Consider the following 20,863-nt stretch of genomic DNA (forward strand, 5'->3'; position numbering starts at 1 on the left):
TTTGGGCCTTTCTAATTGGGTTTTAGTGTGTGAATTGGAGTGGGACCAAAAGGGACCAATAAGACACTAATTCTTAAATTGGGTTTTAGTGTGTGGCTTTGGGTTTTTCTGTCAACTCTTGACAAGTCTAAAGTTACCATTAACTATATTTAATACTACTATATAAATATAGTTGCAGTCTAGGCCTTATTTATAAATTATATCCCAAGACTTTATTATACATGCAACCCCTTCATAAAATATTCGTAGTAATACAAAGTCATGAATGTAGACTCCCACTTTGTAAATTACTACATCTTATCCTTGAATACCTGGTTTAATCCTCTAAAGTTATTCATTATATATTTATGAAATTCAATTTCATGAATATATACTTTAGTAACTTCTTACCAAAGTGGTTAGGCCTAACTCTCTGAATAATTGAACCCATTAATTTTATCTCAAGGAAATATTTTATATCTCCGTTAAGAGATTATGAATTTCATCTTGAAAATATATGTTTCATCAACACTAAATGTGGCTGTCCAACATACTAAAATTTTGACCGTTACTTTAGATTTCACTCCTGATACATCAAAGCAACCAACATTTCATGATCATGTCCATTATCCTCTCAAGATTAAGAGTTCATGTAAATAGAAGTCGTGAGATTTATTACTCATTTGACAGTCATTAGGAGAATAATAAATCTCACAGCGGTTCAGTTCAATATGTCTTAACTCTTAAAACATATCAACTAGAAGTCTACACTTCCATGATCAAGACAAATCATCTTAGTTGATATGTTATAGTCTTCGCAGATGAAATGTCTAATTTCATCATCGACTACGAACTACAATTCTAAGTTTACAAAGAACTTGTGATTTATATCTTCTGTGACTTTTCACATAAATCACATACTATGCATCTCATGAACTATATGATAATGTCTCATATTCATGTTACCATTATTTTAAATTATAATAAAACAACTTTATCAATCACAATATTAAGTCATACATCATGTTATACATAATGTCATACATAATGTCATACATAGTGTTATACAATAGGATTTAAGGGCACTAATCCTAACACAACATCCAACTGTATCTCATAGAAAAATGATAAATTTTCAGACCATTTTATCTCAAAATAATGAATAAGATTAAATGCTTATCTGTCTTTCATTTCCCTCATCTATTTAGACTGTAAATGATTACTGATATATTTAAGAGTAAAACCAAGATTTTCCCTACCTCTAACTTGTTTACTCATGAACTCAAACACTAATTTTTGCCTAATCCCATAGAGATTTGCTAATTCAGCTTCAACTACTTGGGTAGCTGATATCTTCCTTTGTGATAACAATTTATGTTTACTCCGTAGAGTTACAACTTCATGATTGTGTTTCACGTCAAAAATGGTAGTACGATATTTACCATTTTGTTGACGACTAATAACTATTTGAGCTTCACAATTAACTCATAATTCCATTCTAGATTTCTTTCCTTCATATGCAACATCCTTCTTGTAACAAACTTTAAAATAACAAAATTTGCAACATATGAAAGTTGTTTTATCTGGCTTACTTTTGTTCAGGTAGACTCTACGAACATTTAATCCAACATATCCAACATATATAAATATATATTATAATATAGATATGCCTCTTCCTCTAAGTCAAACTCCATTCCAATTTTTGGAGTTACATCTTCTTTAGTGTCAACATTTTCTCCAATTTTTGGAATTATATCTTCCTCTGAATCAATAGACACAACTTCTTCTAGGTTGCTCTTCCTATCTTTTTCCACAACATGTAAATTAACAGACACACTTTATTACTTTTAATGAAAAAATTTCCTTAAAACTATAAAAAAAATTACTACAATATATAGAGAAATTGTTGAAAAAAAAAAATCTTTTGCGATGTATATGTATGAAGAAAGAGTCAATAGAAGTAACATGGATTGGTGTTCTTCCTTTGTGATGCCAATTTATGTTTACTCCGTGGAGTTACAACTTCATGATTGTGTTTCACATCAAAAATGTTAGCACGATATTTACCTTTTCGATGACGACCAATAACTATGTGAGCTTCACAACCAACTTATAATTCCATTCTAGATTTCTTTGCTTCATATGCAACTTCCTTCTTGTAACCAACTTTAAAATCACAAAATTTGTAGGATATGATATTTGTTTTATCTGCCTTACTTTTGTTCAGCCAGTCTCTACGAATATTGAATCCAACATATATATATATATTATAATATAGATATGCCTCTTCGTCTGAGTCAAACTCCATTCCAATTTTCGGAGTTATATCTTCTTTAGTGTCTGCATTTTCTCCAATTTTTGGAATTATATCTTCCTCGGAATCAATAGACACAACTTCTTCTAGGTTGCTCTTCCTATATTTCTTCATAACCTAGAAATTAACAGACACAATTTATTACTTTTAATGAACAAAGTTCACTAAAACAATAACAAAATAACTACAGTATATAGAGGAATTGTTGAAAGAAGTTTAAAAAAAAAATTTGTTTTGCAACGTATATGTACGAAGAAAGAGTCAATAGAAGTATCATGCATTTGTGTTCTTCCATTGCGATAGCAATTTATGTTTACTTCGTGGAGTTCCAACGTCATGATTGTGTTTCACGTCAAAAAAGGTAGAACGATATTTACCATTTTGTTGACGACTAATAACAATTTGAGCTTCACAACCAACTCGTAATTCCATTCTAGATTTCTTTCCTTCGTATGCAACTTCTTTCTTGTAACCAACTTTAAAATAACAAAATTTACAGGATATGATGGTCGTTTTATCTACTTTACTTTTTGTTTAGTCAGTCTCTACGAATATTGAATTCAACATCTCCAACATATATATATATATATATATATATATATATATATTATAATATAGATATGCCTCTTCCTCTAAGTCAAACTCCATTCCAATTTTTGGAATTATAACTTCCTCTGAATCAATAAACACAACTTCTTCTAAGTTGTTGTTCCTATCTTTCTCCATAACCTATAAATTAACGGACACAATTTATTACTTTTAATGAACAAATTTCACTAAAACTATAACAAAATAACTACAATATATAGAGGAATTGTTGAAAGAAGTTTAAAAAAAAAAATTGCTTTGCAACGTATAAGTACAAAAATTGTTTTGCAAAATAACTACCATTTTGTTGACGACTAATAACTATTTGAGCTTCACAACCAACTCGTAATTCCATTTTAGATTTCTTTCCTTCGTATGGAACTTCCTTCTTGTAACAAACTTTAAAATAACAAAATTTACGGGATATGATGGTTGTTTTATCTACTTTACTTTTGTTCAGTCAGTCTCTACCGATATTGAATTCAACATATCCAATATATATATATATATATATATATATATATATATATATTATAATATAGATATGCCTCTTCCTCTAGGTCAAACTCCATTCCAATTTTTGGAGATATATCTTCTCTAGTGTCTGTATTTTCTCCAATTTTTGGAATTATACCTTCCTCTGAATCAATAGACACAACTTCTTCTAGGTTGCTCTTCCTATCTTTTTCCATAACCTGTAAATTAACAGACACAATTTATTACTTTTAATGAACAAAGTTCACTAAAACTATAAAATAATTACTACAATATATAGAGGAATTGTTGAAAGAATTTGAAAAAAAAAAAAAAAAACTGTTTTGCAAAGCATATGTATGAAGAAAGAGTCAATAGAAGTAACATGGATTTGTGTTCTTCCTTTGTGATGGCAATTTATGTTTACTCCGTGGAGTTACAATTTCATGAATGTCTTTCACGTCAAAAATGGTTGTACGATATTTACCGTTTTGTTGACAACGAATAACCATTTGAGCTTAACAACCAACTCATAATTTCATTCTAGATTTCTTTCCTTCATATGAAACTTCATTCTTGTAACAAACTTTAAAATAATAAAATTTGTGGGATACGATAGTTGTTTTATATGCCTTACTTTTGTTCAGCCAGTTTCTACGAACATTAAATCCGACATATCCAACACACACACACACACACACGCACACACACACATATATATAGATATTATAATATAGATATGCCTCTTCCTCTGAATCAAACTCCATTCCAATTTTTGGAGTTATATCTTCTTTAGTGTCTAAATTTTGTCCAATTTTTGGAATTTTATCTTCCTCTGAATCAATAGACACAACTTCTTCTAGGTTGCTTTTCCTATCTTTCTCCATAACCTATAAATTAACAGACAATTTATGACTTTTGACGAACAAAGTTCCCTATAACTATAAAAAAAAACTACTACAATATGTAGAGGAATTGTTGAAAAAAGTTATAAAAAAAAAAAAAAAAACTGTTTTGCAATGTATATGTATGAAGAAAGAGTCAATAGAAGTAACATGGATTGGTGTTCTTCCTTTGTGATGGCAATTTTTGTTTACTCCGTGGAGTTACAACTTCATGAATGTGTTTCACCTCGAAAATGGTAGTACGATATTTCCCATTTTTTTGACGACTAATAACTATTTGAGCTTCACAACCAACTCATAATTTCATTCTAGATTTCTTTCCTTCATATGTAGCTTTCTTCTAGGAACAAACTTTAAATTAACAATATTTGCGAGATATGATACTTGTTTTATCTGGCTTACTTTTGTTTAGCCAGTCTCTACGAATATTGAATCCAACATATCCAACATATATATATATATATATATATATATATATATATACACACACACATATATATATTATAATATAGATATTCCTCTTCCTTTGACTCAAACTCCATTCCAATTTTTGAAGTTCTATCTTCTTTAGTGTCAGCATTTTGTCCAATTTTTGGAATGATATCTTCTTCTGAATCAATAGGCACAACTTCTTCTAGTTTCTCTTCCTATTTTTCTCCATAACATATAAATTAATGGACACAGTTTATTACTTATAATGAATTGTTGAAAGAAGTTGACCTAAAAAAAAAAAAACTGTTTTGCAATGTATATGTATGAAGAAAGAGTCAATAGAAGTAACATGGATTGGTGTTCTTCCTTTGTGATGGCAATTTATGTTTACTTCGTGGAGTTACGACTTCATGATTGTGTTTCGCCTCAAAAATGGTTGTACAATATTTACCATTTTGTTGACGGCTAATAACTCTTTATCTTAACAACTAACTCATAATTCCATTCTAGATTTCTTTCCTTCATATGTAACTTCCTTCTTGGAACAAACTTTAAAATAACAAAATTTACGAGATATGATAGTTGTTTTATCTGGCTTATTTTTGTTCAGCCAATCTCTACGAATATTGAATCGAACATATCCAACATATACATATATATATATATATATATATATATATATATATATATATATATATGTAGACACACTTATTTATTATAATGTAGATATGTCTCTTCCTCTGACTCAAACTCTATTCCAATTTTTGAAGTTATATCTTCTTTAGCGTCTTTATTTTCTCCAATTTTTGGAATTCTATCTTCCTCTAAATCAATAGACACAACTTCTTCTAGGTTGCTCTTCCTATCTTTCTCCAGAACCTGTAAATTAACAGATACAATTTGTTACTTTTAATGAACGAAGTTCACTAAAACTATAAAAAAAATTATTACTACTATATATAGAGGAATTGTAGAAAGAAGTTGACAAAAAAGAAATTATTTTGCAATATATATGTATGAAGAAAAACTCAATAGAAGTAACATGGATTGGTGTTCTTCCTTTGTCACGGCAACTTATGTTTACTCCGTGGAGTTATAACTTCATAATTGTGTCTCACCTAAAAATGGTTGTACGATATTTACCATTTAGTTGATAACTAATAACTATTCAAGCTTCACAACCCACCTATAATTCCATTCTAAATTTATTTTCATCATATGCAACTTTCCTCTAATAACAAACTTTAAAATAATAAAATTTGCAGGATATGATCGTTGTTTTATCTGCCTAACTTTTGTTTAGCCAGTCTCTACCAATATTGAATCCAACATATCCAACATATATATATATATATATATATATATATATATATATATATATATATATCTATGTAGACACACTTATTTATTGTAATATAGATATGCCTCTTCCTCTGACTCAAACTCCATTCCAATTTTTGAAGTTATATCTTCTTTAGTGTCTTTATTTTCTCCAATTTTTTGAATTATATCTTCCTCTGAATCAATAGGCACAACTTCTTCTAGGTTGCTCTTCCTATCTTTCTCCATAACCTATAAATTAACAGACACAATTTATTACTTTTAATGAACAACGTTCACTATAACTATAAAAAAACTACTACAATATATAGAGGAATTGTTGAAAGAAGTTGAACAAAAAAAAAAAAAAAACTGTTTTGCAATGTATATGTATGAAGAAAGAGTCAATAGAAGTAACATGGATTGGTGTTCTTCCTTTATGATGGCAATTTATGTTTACTCTGTCGAGTTACAACTTCATGGCTGTGTTTCACCTAAAAAATGACATTTCGATATTTACCATTTTGTTGACGACTAATAACTATTTGAGCTTCACATCCTACTCATTATTCTATTCTAGATTTGTTTCCTTCATATGTAACATCCTTCTTGGAACAAACTTTAAAATAACAAAACTTACAAGATATGATAGTTGTTTTATCTGGCTTAGTTTTGTTTAGCCAGTCTCTACGAATATTGAATCCAACATATCCAACATATATATATATATATATATATGTAGACACACTTATTTATTATAATATAGATATGCCTCTTCCTCTGACTCAAACTCCATTCCAATTTTTGAAGTTATATCTTCTTTAGTGTCTGCATTTTCTCCAATTTTTGCAATTATACCTTCCTCTGAATCAATAGACACAACTTCTTCTAGGTTGCTCTTCCTATCTTTTTCCATAACCTATAAATTAACAGACACAATTTATTACTTTTAATGAACAAAGTTCTCTAAAACTATAAACTAATTACTACAATATATAGAGGAATTGTTGAAAGAATTTGAAAAAAAAATAAAAAAACTATTTTGCAATGCATATGTAAGAAGAAAGAGTCAATAGAAGTAACATGGATTTGTGTTCTTGCTATGTGATGGCAATTTATGTTTACTCCGTGGAGTTACAACTTCAAGAATGTGTTTCACGTCAAAAATGGTAGTATGATATTTACCATTTTATTGACAACGAAAAACCTTTTGAGCTTCACAACCAACTTATAATTCCATTCTAGATTTCTTTCCTTCATATGAAACTTCATTCTTGTAACAAACTTTAAAATAATAAAATTTGTGGGATACGATAGTTGTTTTATCTGCCTTACTTTTGTTCAGCCAGTCTCTACGAACATTAAATCCGACATATCCAACACACACACACACATGGACACACACACATATATATAGATATTATACTATAGATATGCCTCTTCCTCTAAATCAAACTCCATTCCAATTTTTGGAGTTATATCTTCTTTAGTGTCTGAATTTTGTCCAATTTTTGGAATTTTATCTTCCTCTGAATCAATAGACACAACTTCTTCTAGGTTGCTCTTCCTATCTTTCTTTATAACCTATAAATTAATAGACACAATTTATGACTTTTAATGAATAAAGTTCACTATAACTATAAAAAAAAACTACTACAATATGTAGAGGAATTGTTGAAAAAAGTTATAAAAAAAAAAAAAAAACTGTTTTGCATTTTATATGTATGAAGAAAGAATTAATAGAAGTAACAAGGATTGGTGTTCTTCCTTTGTGATGGCAATTTATGTTTACTTCGTGGAGTTACAACTTCATGATTGTGTCTCGCCTCAGAAATAGTAGTACGATATTTACCATTTTGTTGACGACTAATAACTATTTGAGCTTCACAACCAACTCATAATTCCATTCTAGATTTCTTTCCTTCATATGTAGCTTTCTTCTAGGAACAAACTTTAAATTAACAATATTTGCGAGATATGATACTTGTTTTATCTGGCTTACTTTTGTTTAGCCAGTCTCTACAAATATTGAATCTAACATATATATATATATATATATATATATATATATATATATATATATTATAATATAGATATGCCTTTTCCTTTGAGTCAAACTCCATTCCAATTTTTGGAGTTATATTTTCTATAATGTCTATATTTTCTCCAATTTTTGGAATTCGATCTTTCCCTGAATCAATGGACACAACTTCTTCTAGGTTGTTCTTCATATCCTTCTCTATAACCTATAAATTAAGAGACACAATGATTTACTTTTGATGAACAAAGTTCACTAAAACTATAAAACAATAACTACAATATATAGAGGAATTGTTGAAGGAAGTTGAAAAAAAAAAACTGTTTTGCAATGTATATGTATGAAGAAAGAGTTAATAGAATTAACATGGATTTGTGTTCTTCCTTTGTGATGGCAATTTATGTTTACTCTGTGGAGTTACAATTTTATGATTGTGTTTCATTTCAAAATTGGTGGTACGATATTTACCATTTTGTTGACGACTAATAACAATTTGAGCTTTACAACCAACTCATAATTTCATTCTAGATTGTTTTCCTTCATATGCAACTTCCTTCTTGTAACAAACTTTAAAATAACAAAATTTTTGGGATATGATAGTTGGTTTTTTTGGCCTACTTTTGTTCAGCCAGTCTCTACGAACATTGAATCCAACATATCCAACACACACACACACACACACACACACACACACACAGACACACATATATATATATATATATATATATATATATATTATGTTATATTATATTATTGATATGCCTCTTCCTTTGAGTCAAACTCCATTCCATTTTTTGTAGTTATATCTTCTTTAGTGTTTGCATTTTCTCTAATTTTTGGAATTATATATTCCTAAGAATCAATAGACACAACTTCTTTTTGATTGCTGTTCCTATCTTTCTCCATAACTTGTAAATTAACAGACACAATTTATTACTTTTAATGAACAAAGTTCACTGAAATTATAAAAAAAATTACTACAATATATAGAGGAATTGTTGAAAGAAGTTCAAAAAAAAAAAAACTGTTTTGCAATGTATATGGGTGAAGAAAGTGTCAATAGAATTAACATGGATTGGTGTTCTAAATGCAGTATCATACTTTGTAGAAAAGAAGATTTCAATTCATCAATGTGTAATGCAAAGCTCATAGGTGCCAAGAGCTTGTACATGGGTCTAATAGCTAATGAATCAAACTTCAAGATTGGAATGAACTCTACAAGGGACATGGAAGGGCATGGAACATTAGCCTCCTCAATTGTTGCAAGGAATTATGTAGAGGGTGCATAAGAAATTGTCACCCAAATCAAAAATAGCCAAAGGAAACCTCTTACAAACCTCAAAATAACACAAACCCAGCAACTATAATTGAAAACCCAAATTAAAATTAACCAAAGCAACACTAAGGCAAACCTAATAACCAAAATTGAAACCTTCATAAAAAATAGCCGAAGGAAAACACTTCCAAACCTCACAATAACATAAACCTAGAAACTATAATTGAAAACCCATATCAAAACTAACCAAAGCAATACTAAGATAGACCCATCAACCAAAATTGAAATATTTATCAGAAATAGTCAAAGGAAAACACTACCAAACCTCAAAATAACACAATCCTAGCAACTAGATTTGAAAACCCAAATCAAAACATACCAAAGTAATAATAACATAGGCCCATTAACAAAAATTGATACCTAGATTAGAATCAACAAAGAAAAACTCTTCCAAACCTCAAAATAACACATGCCCAGCAACTAGATTTGAAAACCTATAATGAGATTTAGCCAATACATACCAATGAATCACTTTAGTGCTAGCCAACCAATCTGAGAAAAGAGAGTGAGAGAGAGAATTCAAAGAGTAGGGTTCGATGTTTCAACCAATTTGAGTGAGAGAGAAGGAAAGAGAGAGAGGAAGAGAAGAAAAGAGAGGGAGGGAGAGAAGTGTAGGAGCTATGTGTGAGTTTTGGTTTTCCTACGAGTTATAGAATGCGTTTGGATAGGAGGGTTGCGTCCACGTCTGGCCAGTTTTTTTTTTTTTTTTTTTCCACGCGCATGTGTTACTGTTCATTGGCCATGAACAGTGATTTTAGGCCGATGAACAGTACTTTTTGGGATGAACAGTAATTTTTACACATTAAAAAATTATTTTTGTACAGTATTTTCAGTTTTCAGTTTTCAGTTTTCAGCAATAAGTTCTATCCAAACGGACTCATAGTCTAAAACAAGGGGAAAATAAAAGAAGAAAAAGAAATAAACAGAGTTTTAATGCTTATTTCACTATTAAGTAGTTGGACAAGTGTTATAATTTTAAAAAAGATACCTAAGGTACTATATCTAAAATTTGCCCATTTGATACCTCCTCATGTACAAAGTACTTGGGGGGACTAGCAACATATTGCAATTATTTCTCAAAAAAAAAAAAAAAATTTGCCCATTTGGAATTTATAAATCTTGGGTTTTTAGATTAAAGATGAAGGAAAGACTTCAGAGAGAAAGGGAAAGTTAAGAGCAACTTCTACTTTGTAAAGGAAAAGGTGTAGATTCAAGGTTGTGTAATTTGAAGACTCAAGTACATTAACAGGTGCATAAAAATGTCCGAATGAGCTTTTGTGTGTGTCTAATTTAAACACGTGGAGAATAGAACATACAAAATAAATAAATAAAAAGATCTCACAAGTGCAAGTATTTGCAATGCACTTGCATTTTATTGATTATTTTGATAAACCACTAGAGAGTGTATCACTTTAGTATCTCTAAGTATTATATTCTAACAATTGTTCCTTCATGCTTGGCTTTGATAGCAATTGATACGTACAAATATTCTGAGGGAGAGAAGGAAAAATAGCATTTTGGTTGCTTCAAGGGAAACAATGCCTCCAAATTTGATAAATTAGACTACTTGGAGGGAGCTCAACCTCTAGCCCCTGCTTGTTCTATTCTTTTGGAGTAAAAAATGATGATGATTTTATTGAATTAGTTTTTTTTTTTTTTAATACATCTCCTTCCAATGTTCAAGAGCTAAAAAATGAACTAAATTCAATCTTTAAATCCTAAGATGTTGGAACAAAATAACAACTGCTCTCAACAACTTCTAAACATGGGAATTGCACTTCACATAATCTTCTCCTACAAACTAGGACACTAATAATGTTATCAATGCATTACAATTTACAAATACAGCTCAAATATCAACAACTAATTACCTACTAACTTAAATAAATTAAAGGGTAAAATACAGTCAATGCTCTTGATATTTGGGCTAATATTAGTTAGGTTTAAGACATTGCAAAACTAACTAATTTAGTTTCTAATCACCGTGATTGAGAGCACGAGAGCAGAAAAATGCGTAACGGTCTAAAGATCAAGTTAGTCAATTTTGAAACATCTTGAACCTATCCAGAATTAACTCAAACAGCAGGAGTCTTGACAGTATTTTACCCTAAACTAAAAGATAATGGACAAAGTTTAGTTTCAAACATTTGGAGGAATATCCAAACCCACAACGTGATGATTTACAAGATTATCCATGTATATTATTTAAACAACTTACATGACTTATTAAAAAAGTCATGTGACTAGAATTATATATGGATAGTCTCTTCAATCCTTGCATAATATTCACTCTATGTTACATTATTAGGAATATAATTCCATATTAGAAGGTATTGGGCTCCCACTTTTTTTTTTTTTTTTTCTAGTAACGTTGAATAAAAATTTCCTGTCAACAAGTGACTTTATTTACAGCAACTAAAAAAAAAACTTGTTTATACTATTGGTATGGTACGCGTATCTGCGTATGTATTTTAAGTAGTGGTTCTCCTTAATTAATGAACTTGATTGATTAATATAAGTATTGACTTGTTCCTTGTGTAAAGATATTGATGATGAAATTCAAAGCGTGGAATCCTTGCAATTCGAATTTAGCCCTATTTAGTGTTGCGAGTCTGCCTATGTGTCTGAATATAGTTCAGACGTATATTTTGCAAACTCTACCACACCGGATGACTCTTCTTCTCTATTACTGTAGATTTTTATAATTACTGTATATAGAAGCCGGAGCTAGAGGAGCAAGCTCGAGAATCCAAAATGGTTAGGCTTAGAATGTTTCCAATCCTGAGTTTCTCGGAAGAGGATAAAGTTAAGACTTTTCAACCCATGATGATGTCCTAGTGGTGACCCTTAGGATTGAGAGATATGATGTAAAGAGAGTCTTGATAGACTAGGGAAGTCGAGCTAAGATTATGTACCCAAACTTGTATAAGAGGTTAAACCTCAAGCCCAAGGATCTAAGCAAGTATGACTCCCCTTTAGTTGAGTTTGATTGAAGAACTGTGGCCCCCCAATGAATGATTAAGCTACCCAATGAATGATTAAGGATCTATTTGGATAGAACTTATTGCTGAAAACTGAAAACTGAAAACAATGTACTAAAATAATTTTTTAATGTGTAAAAAGTACTGTTCATGCCAAAAAGTACTGTTTATTGGCCTAAAATCACTGTTCATGGCCAATGAACAGTGACAGATGCGCTTGGAAAAAAAAAAAAAAAAAAACTGGGCTAAACGTGGACGTGGACGTGCTATCCAAACGTCCTCTAAGCTACCCTTTAGTTGAGTTTTATTGTGGTTAAAGATTATTCCCCCTATACGGCTATTTTGGCTAGGCCCTAGCTTCATGCTATGGGAGCGGTGTCATCTACCCTGCACCTAAAGGTCAAATGCCCAACTGAGGGGCGAGTTGGAGAGTTGGTTGAAAGTCAAGAAATGGCTAGGCAATGTCTAGTGGCTACTATTAGATAGCAATTGCTAGATAAAGTCTCTACCACACTGGAAGAGGCTCTATAGCAATTAACTAACTCCGAGGATGAACTCGAGACTGAATCGTTGGGGTTGCTATATGAGGAATTGGAAAAGCTTGTGATTGGGTCAGATGGAGATAGGTATTTTCATGAGAAGGCTTAATTACCCCTGTTAAAAAAGAGGAACTTATAAGTTTTTTTAAGGGAAACGTGGATGTTTTTGCATGGAGTTCTTATTAAGCACCAAGAACTGACCCGGATTTTATATGTCATCATTTGAACGTGAATCTTGGTGTAGTACCAAGAAGGCAACCCCCTCGACGCTCTTCAAAGGAGCATGCTGAGGCAGTAAAAGAAGAGGTGAACAGGCTTAAGCAAGCGGGGGCAATCAAGGAATCATTTTACCCTGATTGGCTAGCTAACACTGTGGTAATGAAAAAGAAGAACAAGAAGTGGCGTGTATGCATTGATTTCGCAGATCTGAACAAAGCATGTCTGAAGGATCCTTTATGCATTCCTCAGATTGATCAACTGGTGGATGCGACGGTAGGGCATCCTTGAATGAGTTTTTTTTTATGCCTTCCAGGAGTATCACCAAATACCTTTGGCCCTCCCCGACCAAGAGAAGATAGCTTTTCGAGCTCCTACAGGGAATTACCATTGTCGTGTAATGCCTTTCGATTTAAAGAATGCTGGATCTACATATTAGAGGATGGTGACTTGAATGTTTGAATCTCAAATTGGGTAGACTTTTGAGGCATATATTGATGACATGGTTGTTAAAAGTGGGCAATATTTTTTATTTTTTATTTTTGTAATGAATGAATTTATTACTCAAAACCAAAATGTGAGCCTTGACAACCTTTAAGACTCCGAAAACAGTTATAGGAAAATGCTAAATTTACTTTTACTACAAAAGGTTTACAAAACGAATGTGATTTGTGCCATTGCAACAACTAATAAATAAACATCTGAACTACCTTTCTATGATTGGTGATTCATTAGTTTGTAAGGTTTATTTAGTGAAATTTGTAGTTTCCTAGCATCACCCATAGGTTTCTTTTAATAGATAATTCAATAGTTGTGGGAGGGGGATCTGAATTCTAGACATGTTTGTTGGAAACAGTAGAAAGTGCTAGTTGAGCTACAATGCTCATGGCAGCATCACTCATAGTTATAATGTGTATTGTTGGTAATTCTCTTACATCCAAACAAATGCTGGAATGAAGTTGCAGGACCAGACCTAGCAAGAACAAAGAAAGACCTCAAGCATAAATGGAACACTCCTAAACAATAGTGGTTCCCAAGTGAGATAAGTGCTTATTAAGATCCTAGTCCATCCAAATATCAATATATTGTCACAACAACACAGTTCTTTTCAGTTTTCATTCATTGACAATTTGTTTTCCTCTATCTGTTTGTAGTTTGTACCACTAAACTCAATTCCTGGTTCCAATAGCCTATAGTTCTCTGAACTTGAACACAGCTAAAATCTCAGACCAAGTAACACTAGAGACATAAATGATAGATGCTGTTTACAGATTAGAACTCTGGAGTAGTCAGCACTTGGAATAATTCATGATATTCTTATGCATTCTTAAATCTTAGTGTCTGCAACCTTGATTTTGGTGCTATCCTAGAATGAATGAATGTTTTGGTTATATTTGTTTCCCCCAAAATTAAAAATGCCATGGGACTGAAGGCAAGTTTTTCTTTAGTTCTTGTTCTTCCATGCTGATTTGGAAGTGAACATGCCTTTCTCAGGTCTCCAAACGCTGTTGTCTTTAAGCCACACTTTATTGCAACAGAGGTCATTATTATATCTTTAACTTATAAATTATATAGGCAACTAGATCTGTGCAGATGCTCTACCCCTTCTCCTAATATCAGCTATCACAACTTTACTTGAATTATTATGTTCTTTTTTTGCGATTACCTATCAACAATGGCTCCAAAGAGTACTCAGCAATCATTCCATAAATAAGTCTCCTGTACTCCCCAATCACATGTTGTAGAGGCTGTTTTGTGTCTACATTTTCCATTGAAAGGTCTTGGTTTGATTTATTTATTTTTCTGCATGAATGGTTTCCTTTTGCAGCTACATAAAGCTCATTACACCAAGCTCTCATAAGGTACAACAGGGAAGGAAACTTTGTTATGACAAGGCAAGTCAAGGGAGAAACAAATTAAGCAAGAAGAATAACATAATTACTTTTTCATAGAACAAAAAAGGAAGTGAGACCATCAATGGCCAAATGATTACTACTAGATCCATATGTCTGTGTAGTATAATTTTACATTTATTCCTTTCAAATTCTTTCTTCATGTATCAAATGAATATTTCAAATAATTTTTTACTTTTAGGTCCAAGTGGATTCGATGCACTGTTGCTATCATGTATTTTGTAAAAAATGTAAGTACATTAGTGCTCAAGATTAGAGTTCAATTAATTGGGCTTGCACGTTGACATTGATGCGTTAAATGTGAAATTTTTCTAAATTTCTTTTTTGGTAAAATGTGATGTCATCAACTCATAATTTTTCTTTATTTTATTTTTACCTTTTATTCGTAAAGCATCTAATACTTGCCCGTGTCAGTACTTAATGTCATATTTTATTCACACTTGGTCTCGAGCCTAGATAAAAGGGGGTTCAGTAGCTTGATAGTTAGCATAAACCTTAGTCAGCTTATTATGAATGTAACCTTTACACATACAAGTTCTATCCCCTAAGAATACATGTGGTCAACCCCAATTAGTTTGATGATGATTTATAGTTAACCCCAAAATTTTAGAAGGCTTTGTTGTTGTCATTGATTATGTATTGTGAAAGGCTTAAAGCATCTAATCCGAAAATTAAAATAATAGATGGAGAGATCTGAGTAACTGTAGAGAGGAAAAATTTCCAACCTATCACAAGCTGACACATCATACTACCAAGTCCACAAAATACAACCAATTACAAAGTGCACGTACTGCTGTTAGGTTTTGCCATCACTATTCAGAAACCAATAGAAATTTGCCAAGTGTCATTGAAATAAAGGCATGAAACTGCATCAGCAGGTGTAAGCAATGACACAAGCAGCTCCGCACGTGTAAGCGACGACACAAGCAATCAGCACGTGTAAGCGATGACATAAGCGGACCAATTAGGTGGTGACATGTGTCACCAATCAGACTCCGCCATGTGTTGCTCACCCACCCCTAAACTCCTATAAATAGAAGCCTTCCTTAGACATTTAGGAGGACACACAGACGGAGACGGACAGGACAGAGAAAATGAAGAAGATATCTTGAGTTCAGAAATCCAGAAACTCTGCCGAAATCAAACTCCAAAGCCTTCAAGAATTTCAAGAACTTCAACCTCAAATACAGACAACATTCAAAGCAAAATCATCTAAACTACTCATCCAGATCTCAAAGTTCACTGGAATCAAGCTTAAAAGCCTCCAGAAACCTCAACAAACCATAAATCAACGAAGCTCTACGGAATCAAGCCTCTAAAGCACCAAAGAATTTCCACCACAAACTTTCAAACACGAAGAACACACGAAGAACACGAAGAACAAAGAATTTCTAACAAGCTCATAGCCAGAGATTCATTGTAATTCCGTTTCAAAGATTTTCGATCTATTCCTCAGCTAAATTGAAGAATATCTTATGTTCAAATCAAAATCACATTACCACAATTCTAATCAATAAATCTTTCAAGGAGATCGAATCAGAGGATCACTCTTTTGTAATTACAGAGAATTGTACCACATATTCATCAATACAAATTCGTATTTGTGAAACTATTTTACTTGTTTGATTTATTTCGAACTAAGAAATCTAGTCGTCTACAGTAGCATTTAAACCTGATCTGAAGGCAATTCTCTTAAAACCCTTCCCACAGTCAAGGCCAATGAAGATAGAACCCAACTGAAACATACAAAATTATGCCCAACTAAGCCACAGTTGAAACAGGGCAAAACAACATTGGCTTTTGGAGTTTAGAACAAGCAAACCAGACTCATGATATCATGTTCATGAGTTTAACCCAAAAACTTAACATGATGTCTTGAATTTTTTACTTCTTAAAAATTTCACAACAGGCAATTTGAATTTTTTTTTTTACTTTTTTTTTTAATTTTTTTTATTTTGTAAGTTGAACATGGATTTTAAATTATGAACTTATTGCTTCATTTCACAATTGGATTATCACCTTATGAAAATTTTCACAAAAAAACAGATTACAGACATATCACAAACCAGTAGCCTGTGGCTACAACTAAACTAAGATACTTCTATTGATAAAAATGTATATAAAAAATTAATTCTCCACAAACCACATAGAACTCTATTCTGCACCCTTGCTCTTATATTGTGCCTTATTCTGCAACCAATTTTGTATATTGATGCTGACCAACCAGCTCCCACGGCTTGGATTTAGATGAATGTCCAGAGTTTACAGATCCTCAATGCATTAAATCCTCCCACTTTATCAACTGCCAATTCACTAAACAATATCTAAGCACGAGCCTCCATATCCTTCTAGTGGTGGAACATTTGAAATCAAATGATGTCTACTTTCTGGCGCATTCCTAGAAAATAAGCACAACATATCACCCACATAACCTAGTTTGATTAGCATGTCACAAGTACTCAATCATGTTTAGCATTGCACATAAAACCATGCTTAGGAGTCGAAACAGGAAACTGCACAAGCCTCAACCTATCCACATCATCATGCTTGTATCTAATCGATTCCCAACCCAAGTTGGCTTACAAATTGACTAGTTCAAATTAGCCTTAAGAATGAGAGGTAGTGTAAATTATATTTTGGAAATGACAGTGACCAACTTTGTAGCATATCTGTAATTTTCAAGCAATAGAAGCTTTAATAGTTTTGTAGAGATTGAAAATTCCCGACCGATTTATTTCAAACTCGAAATTTAGTAGTCTACTAATTCTATTGAAATGTTACTTACCTTTGGCTCACTCCCTTTGATAGTCATTTCTTTTGTTCACCTCTCTTGCACACACACACACACTCTCTCTCTCTCTCTCTCTCTCTCTCTCTCTCTCTCTCTCTCTCTCTCTCTCTCTCTCTCTTTGGTTTAACGTACGATTTTATATTTGTCTATTAAATTTGGAATTGGAAACTGTTCTCAAATTTGCTTAAAGTTCATAATCAATTTATAATTCTATAACTAAAGGTCCTAATAAATTGCACAGGCTAGAAAGGAGGTAGTGCATATTTTATAGATAGCTAGGCTAGAAGAAGGGTGAAATCATACCAACACCAACACATTGGATCCCATTCTCAAAAACTAATAATAATAATAATAATACACTGGATCCCATTCTCAAAAACTAATAATAATAATAATAATAATAATAATAATTTAAAACTAAACAAAAAAAATTGGATCCCATAACTACTTTATAAAAAGGGAACTTGTTGATCAAGGGTAAGGGTTATTATCCTTGTCCAACATAAAGTCATTTTCATTAGAGCCTCACATCTGTTTCAATGTAAAAAAATAAAAATAAAAATAAATAATTATAAGGGTCAAGTGAAGACAAATGACTGTAATCATAGAAAAAAGTATTTTATATCTAATAATACCACGTCATTTGTGTCAAAATCTAATAAATAAGAGACACGTGTGCAAAAATAACTACCCACTAATACATGCTTTTCATTTGTTAATGAGATATTTTTTGTTGACAAGTCTCACATTTATTGGATTTTGATATTGCTGACATGGTATCATTTGATACCAAATACTTTCTCATAGTTATGGATGGGCAAGTCATGCTTGACTTGTAAGCCATTTTGTAAAAAAATATTTGATGAAGTGAATAAAATAAATTCTTATCTTCCACATTCCAGCATGGAAATGGCTTCTCAAATGAAAAGACTATAATGCTTTCATATTATTGTGAAGAATTGCTTTTAATCACGGTTCTTGTCATATATGGCTTTTGTATTATGCAATTGAGGGGAAAATGGCATTTGTCCATAATATACAAATTATACAATAAAACGTCCATGTTTTGAAACTATTTAGTAAACTGTTACTATTTTTGGAACTCGATTTCAATGCATATTTTGCCACTTAAATTATTTTGAGGATAAAACTCAATTTTAAGGATATCGAGTTTTACACAAACCTAAATTTTGTTAAAATCGAATTTAAAAAACAGGGGCATTTTGCTACATAATTTGTAAATTATGGACAAATGCCCATTTTCCCCTTTCAGTTGAATCACATTGGTATGTGGAAATTTAAGGCATGAAAGTTGGAACTATTGGCTTTTCAGTCCTCCGGGAACCGCCAAAATGATTTGAAGAATGTTTCCCAAATGCTCAATACAACTTGTTCAGTATATCACTAACTTCATCACGAGAAAAACGACAATGTACGTGGAAGTAATGTTTCATAAGAAAATATAGTGATATCCAAGCAACGTTGTTGACCATTTCTTTTTTACAATCTATAACAATATATGAGCAATGTTGCATACACAAAATATTTTGAAACAATTGAGTTGGCAAGCTTTTACTGTTTCTCATTTGATAACATTACTAACGTCATTTTTTTTTTTTTTTTACCTATTACTAACAATCTATCACATCAACAATTTTGAAATATTTTTGTCTATATATACTTTCTCGAAGTGTTTATGCCTTTCAAGAATCTAAGATCAAAAACTACAACCGAATAAATTTGTTACCTTGAAATTGGTTTCCCGAGTTGTGAGGCCCTGAAAGTGGAACTAGTTTGTCTGAATTAGTGAATTCCTATAAAACGGAACATAGATATCTATGGTCAGTACTTAATTTATTTTCTCACCTGCCATTCACCTGTTGACTAAGACAATATTGTTTATGTTCATTATCTGCACACATTTATTTATTTATTTATTTTTATACTGATGTCAACATTTATAAAGATAAAAGTCCAGAAATACAAACAGGAAGATCATTGGAAAACTGCTGGGATGGATAGGCATCTTAATAGTTAGTGGCAAGAGAAGCCAAGCTATAGACATTTATCTAATACGTTGTGATTATCCATTGAAAGTGGAATTACTTTGTTTCTACCAATCTTTTCAACAGCACAATTTTCTACTTTAGTATTCAAATGGAAGAGATTCATTTACAAGAGGCAAGAAAATACATTCCAAAAAAAGTTAACACATCCAATAAATTCCCATACAGTGGCTCAGAATAATTTACAAAAACTTTATTTCATTTTCTAATTATCCTGTATCCTTGTCGTTGTTGCCAAAGGGTCCACCCCTGCAATAATTGTATGTGGGGCTAGAACTGGTGTTTTTCTACAAACTGGACATGTTGGATGTAACCTTATCCAGGGGTCGATGCAATTCTGATGAAAGAGATGAGAACAGTGAGGTAACAATCGAAGCATGTCAGTTTCTTTATAATCCACCAAGCATATGGAGCAACAAGGAGCTGGTGAGGTACCCTTTATTTGTGAGTACACGAGCTTTGGATAGCTGTTGAGAGTGGCTTCATCGAGACCTTGTTCAAGAATTGTTATGGAATTCAGATCACTGGTTCGTAGAGAAGTGTTTGGGATTGGATGAGGTAACTGGTTGTGTGATAAACGCATCCGGGTGCAGGCGAAAGTGATGAGTATAATCAGAAGGAAAACACCAATAGAGAATATGATTCCATAGGCGAAACCACTAATACCATCCGTACTTCCACTAGATGGTGGAAAATTGCTGGTGCTCATCTTTCCTTGAACAATTTAGAGGCGATTGGAATGTGGTGAAGGGGGTATGAAAGAAAACTTGTGTATATGGATAAGAAAGAAATTCTCACAGGATGGTCAACGTTTCTGTCATTTTCTAACGAGGAATCCCCCTTAACATTAACACATTACCGATTTTTATATATATATATATATATATATATATATATATATATATATATCCTATTATTTAAGGACTTTTCCTGTTTGGATTCTCATTTTTTTAATTTAGAAATATCCCTAC

The 20,863-nt window shown here is 31.9% G+C and overlaps 1 protein-coding gene across 1 annotated transcript; it reads right to left on the bottom strand.

The window, feature by feature from the left end:
• Window positions 1–20,097: 20,097 nt before the first annotated feature.
• LOC142616453 (RING-H2 finger protein ATL70-like) lies at window positions 20,098–20,601 on the bottom strand. Its single transcript, XM_075789306.1, has one exon. The coding sequence runs from the start codon at window positions 20,599–20,601 to the stop codon at window positions 20,098–20,100; it is 504 nt and encodes a 167-aa protein (XP_075645421.1).
• Between the last annotated feature and the right edge of the window lie 262 nt (window positions 20,602–20,863).

The sequence above is a fragment of the Castanea sativa genome, chromosome 11 (genome assembly GCF_040712315.1).
Source record: "Castanea sativa cultivar Marrone di Chiusa Pesio chromosome 11, ASM4071231v1".
Taxonomy (NCBI): Eukaryota; Viridiplantae; Streptophyta; class Magnoliopsida; order Fagales; family Fagaceae; genus Castanea; species Castanea sativa.

Bases quoted from the DNA above. Each gene is read 5' to 3' on its own strand.
- LOC142616453 (XM_075789306.1), bottom strand. From the start codon at position 20,601: ATGAGCACCAGCAATTTTCCACCATCTAGTGGAAGTACGGATGGTATT.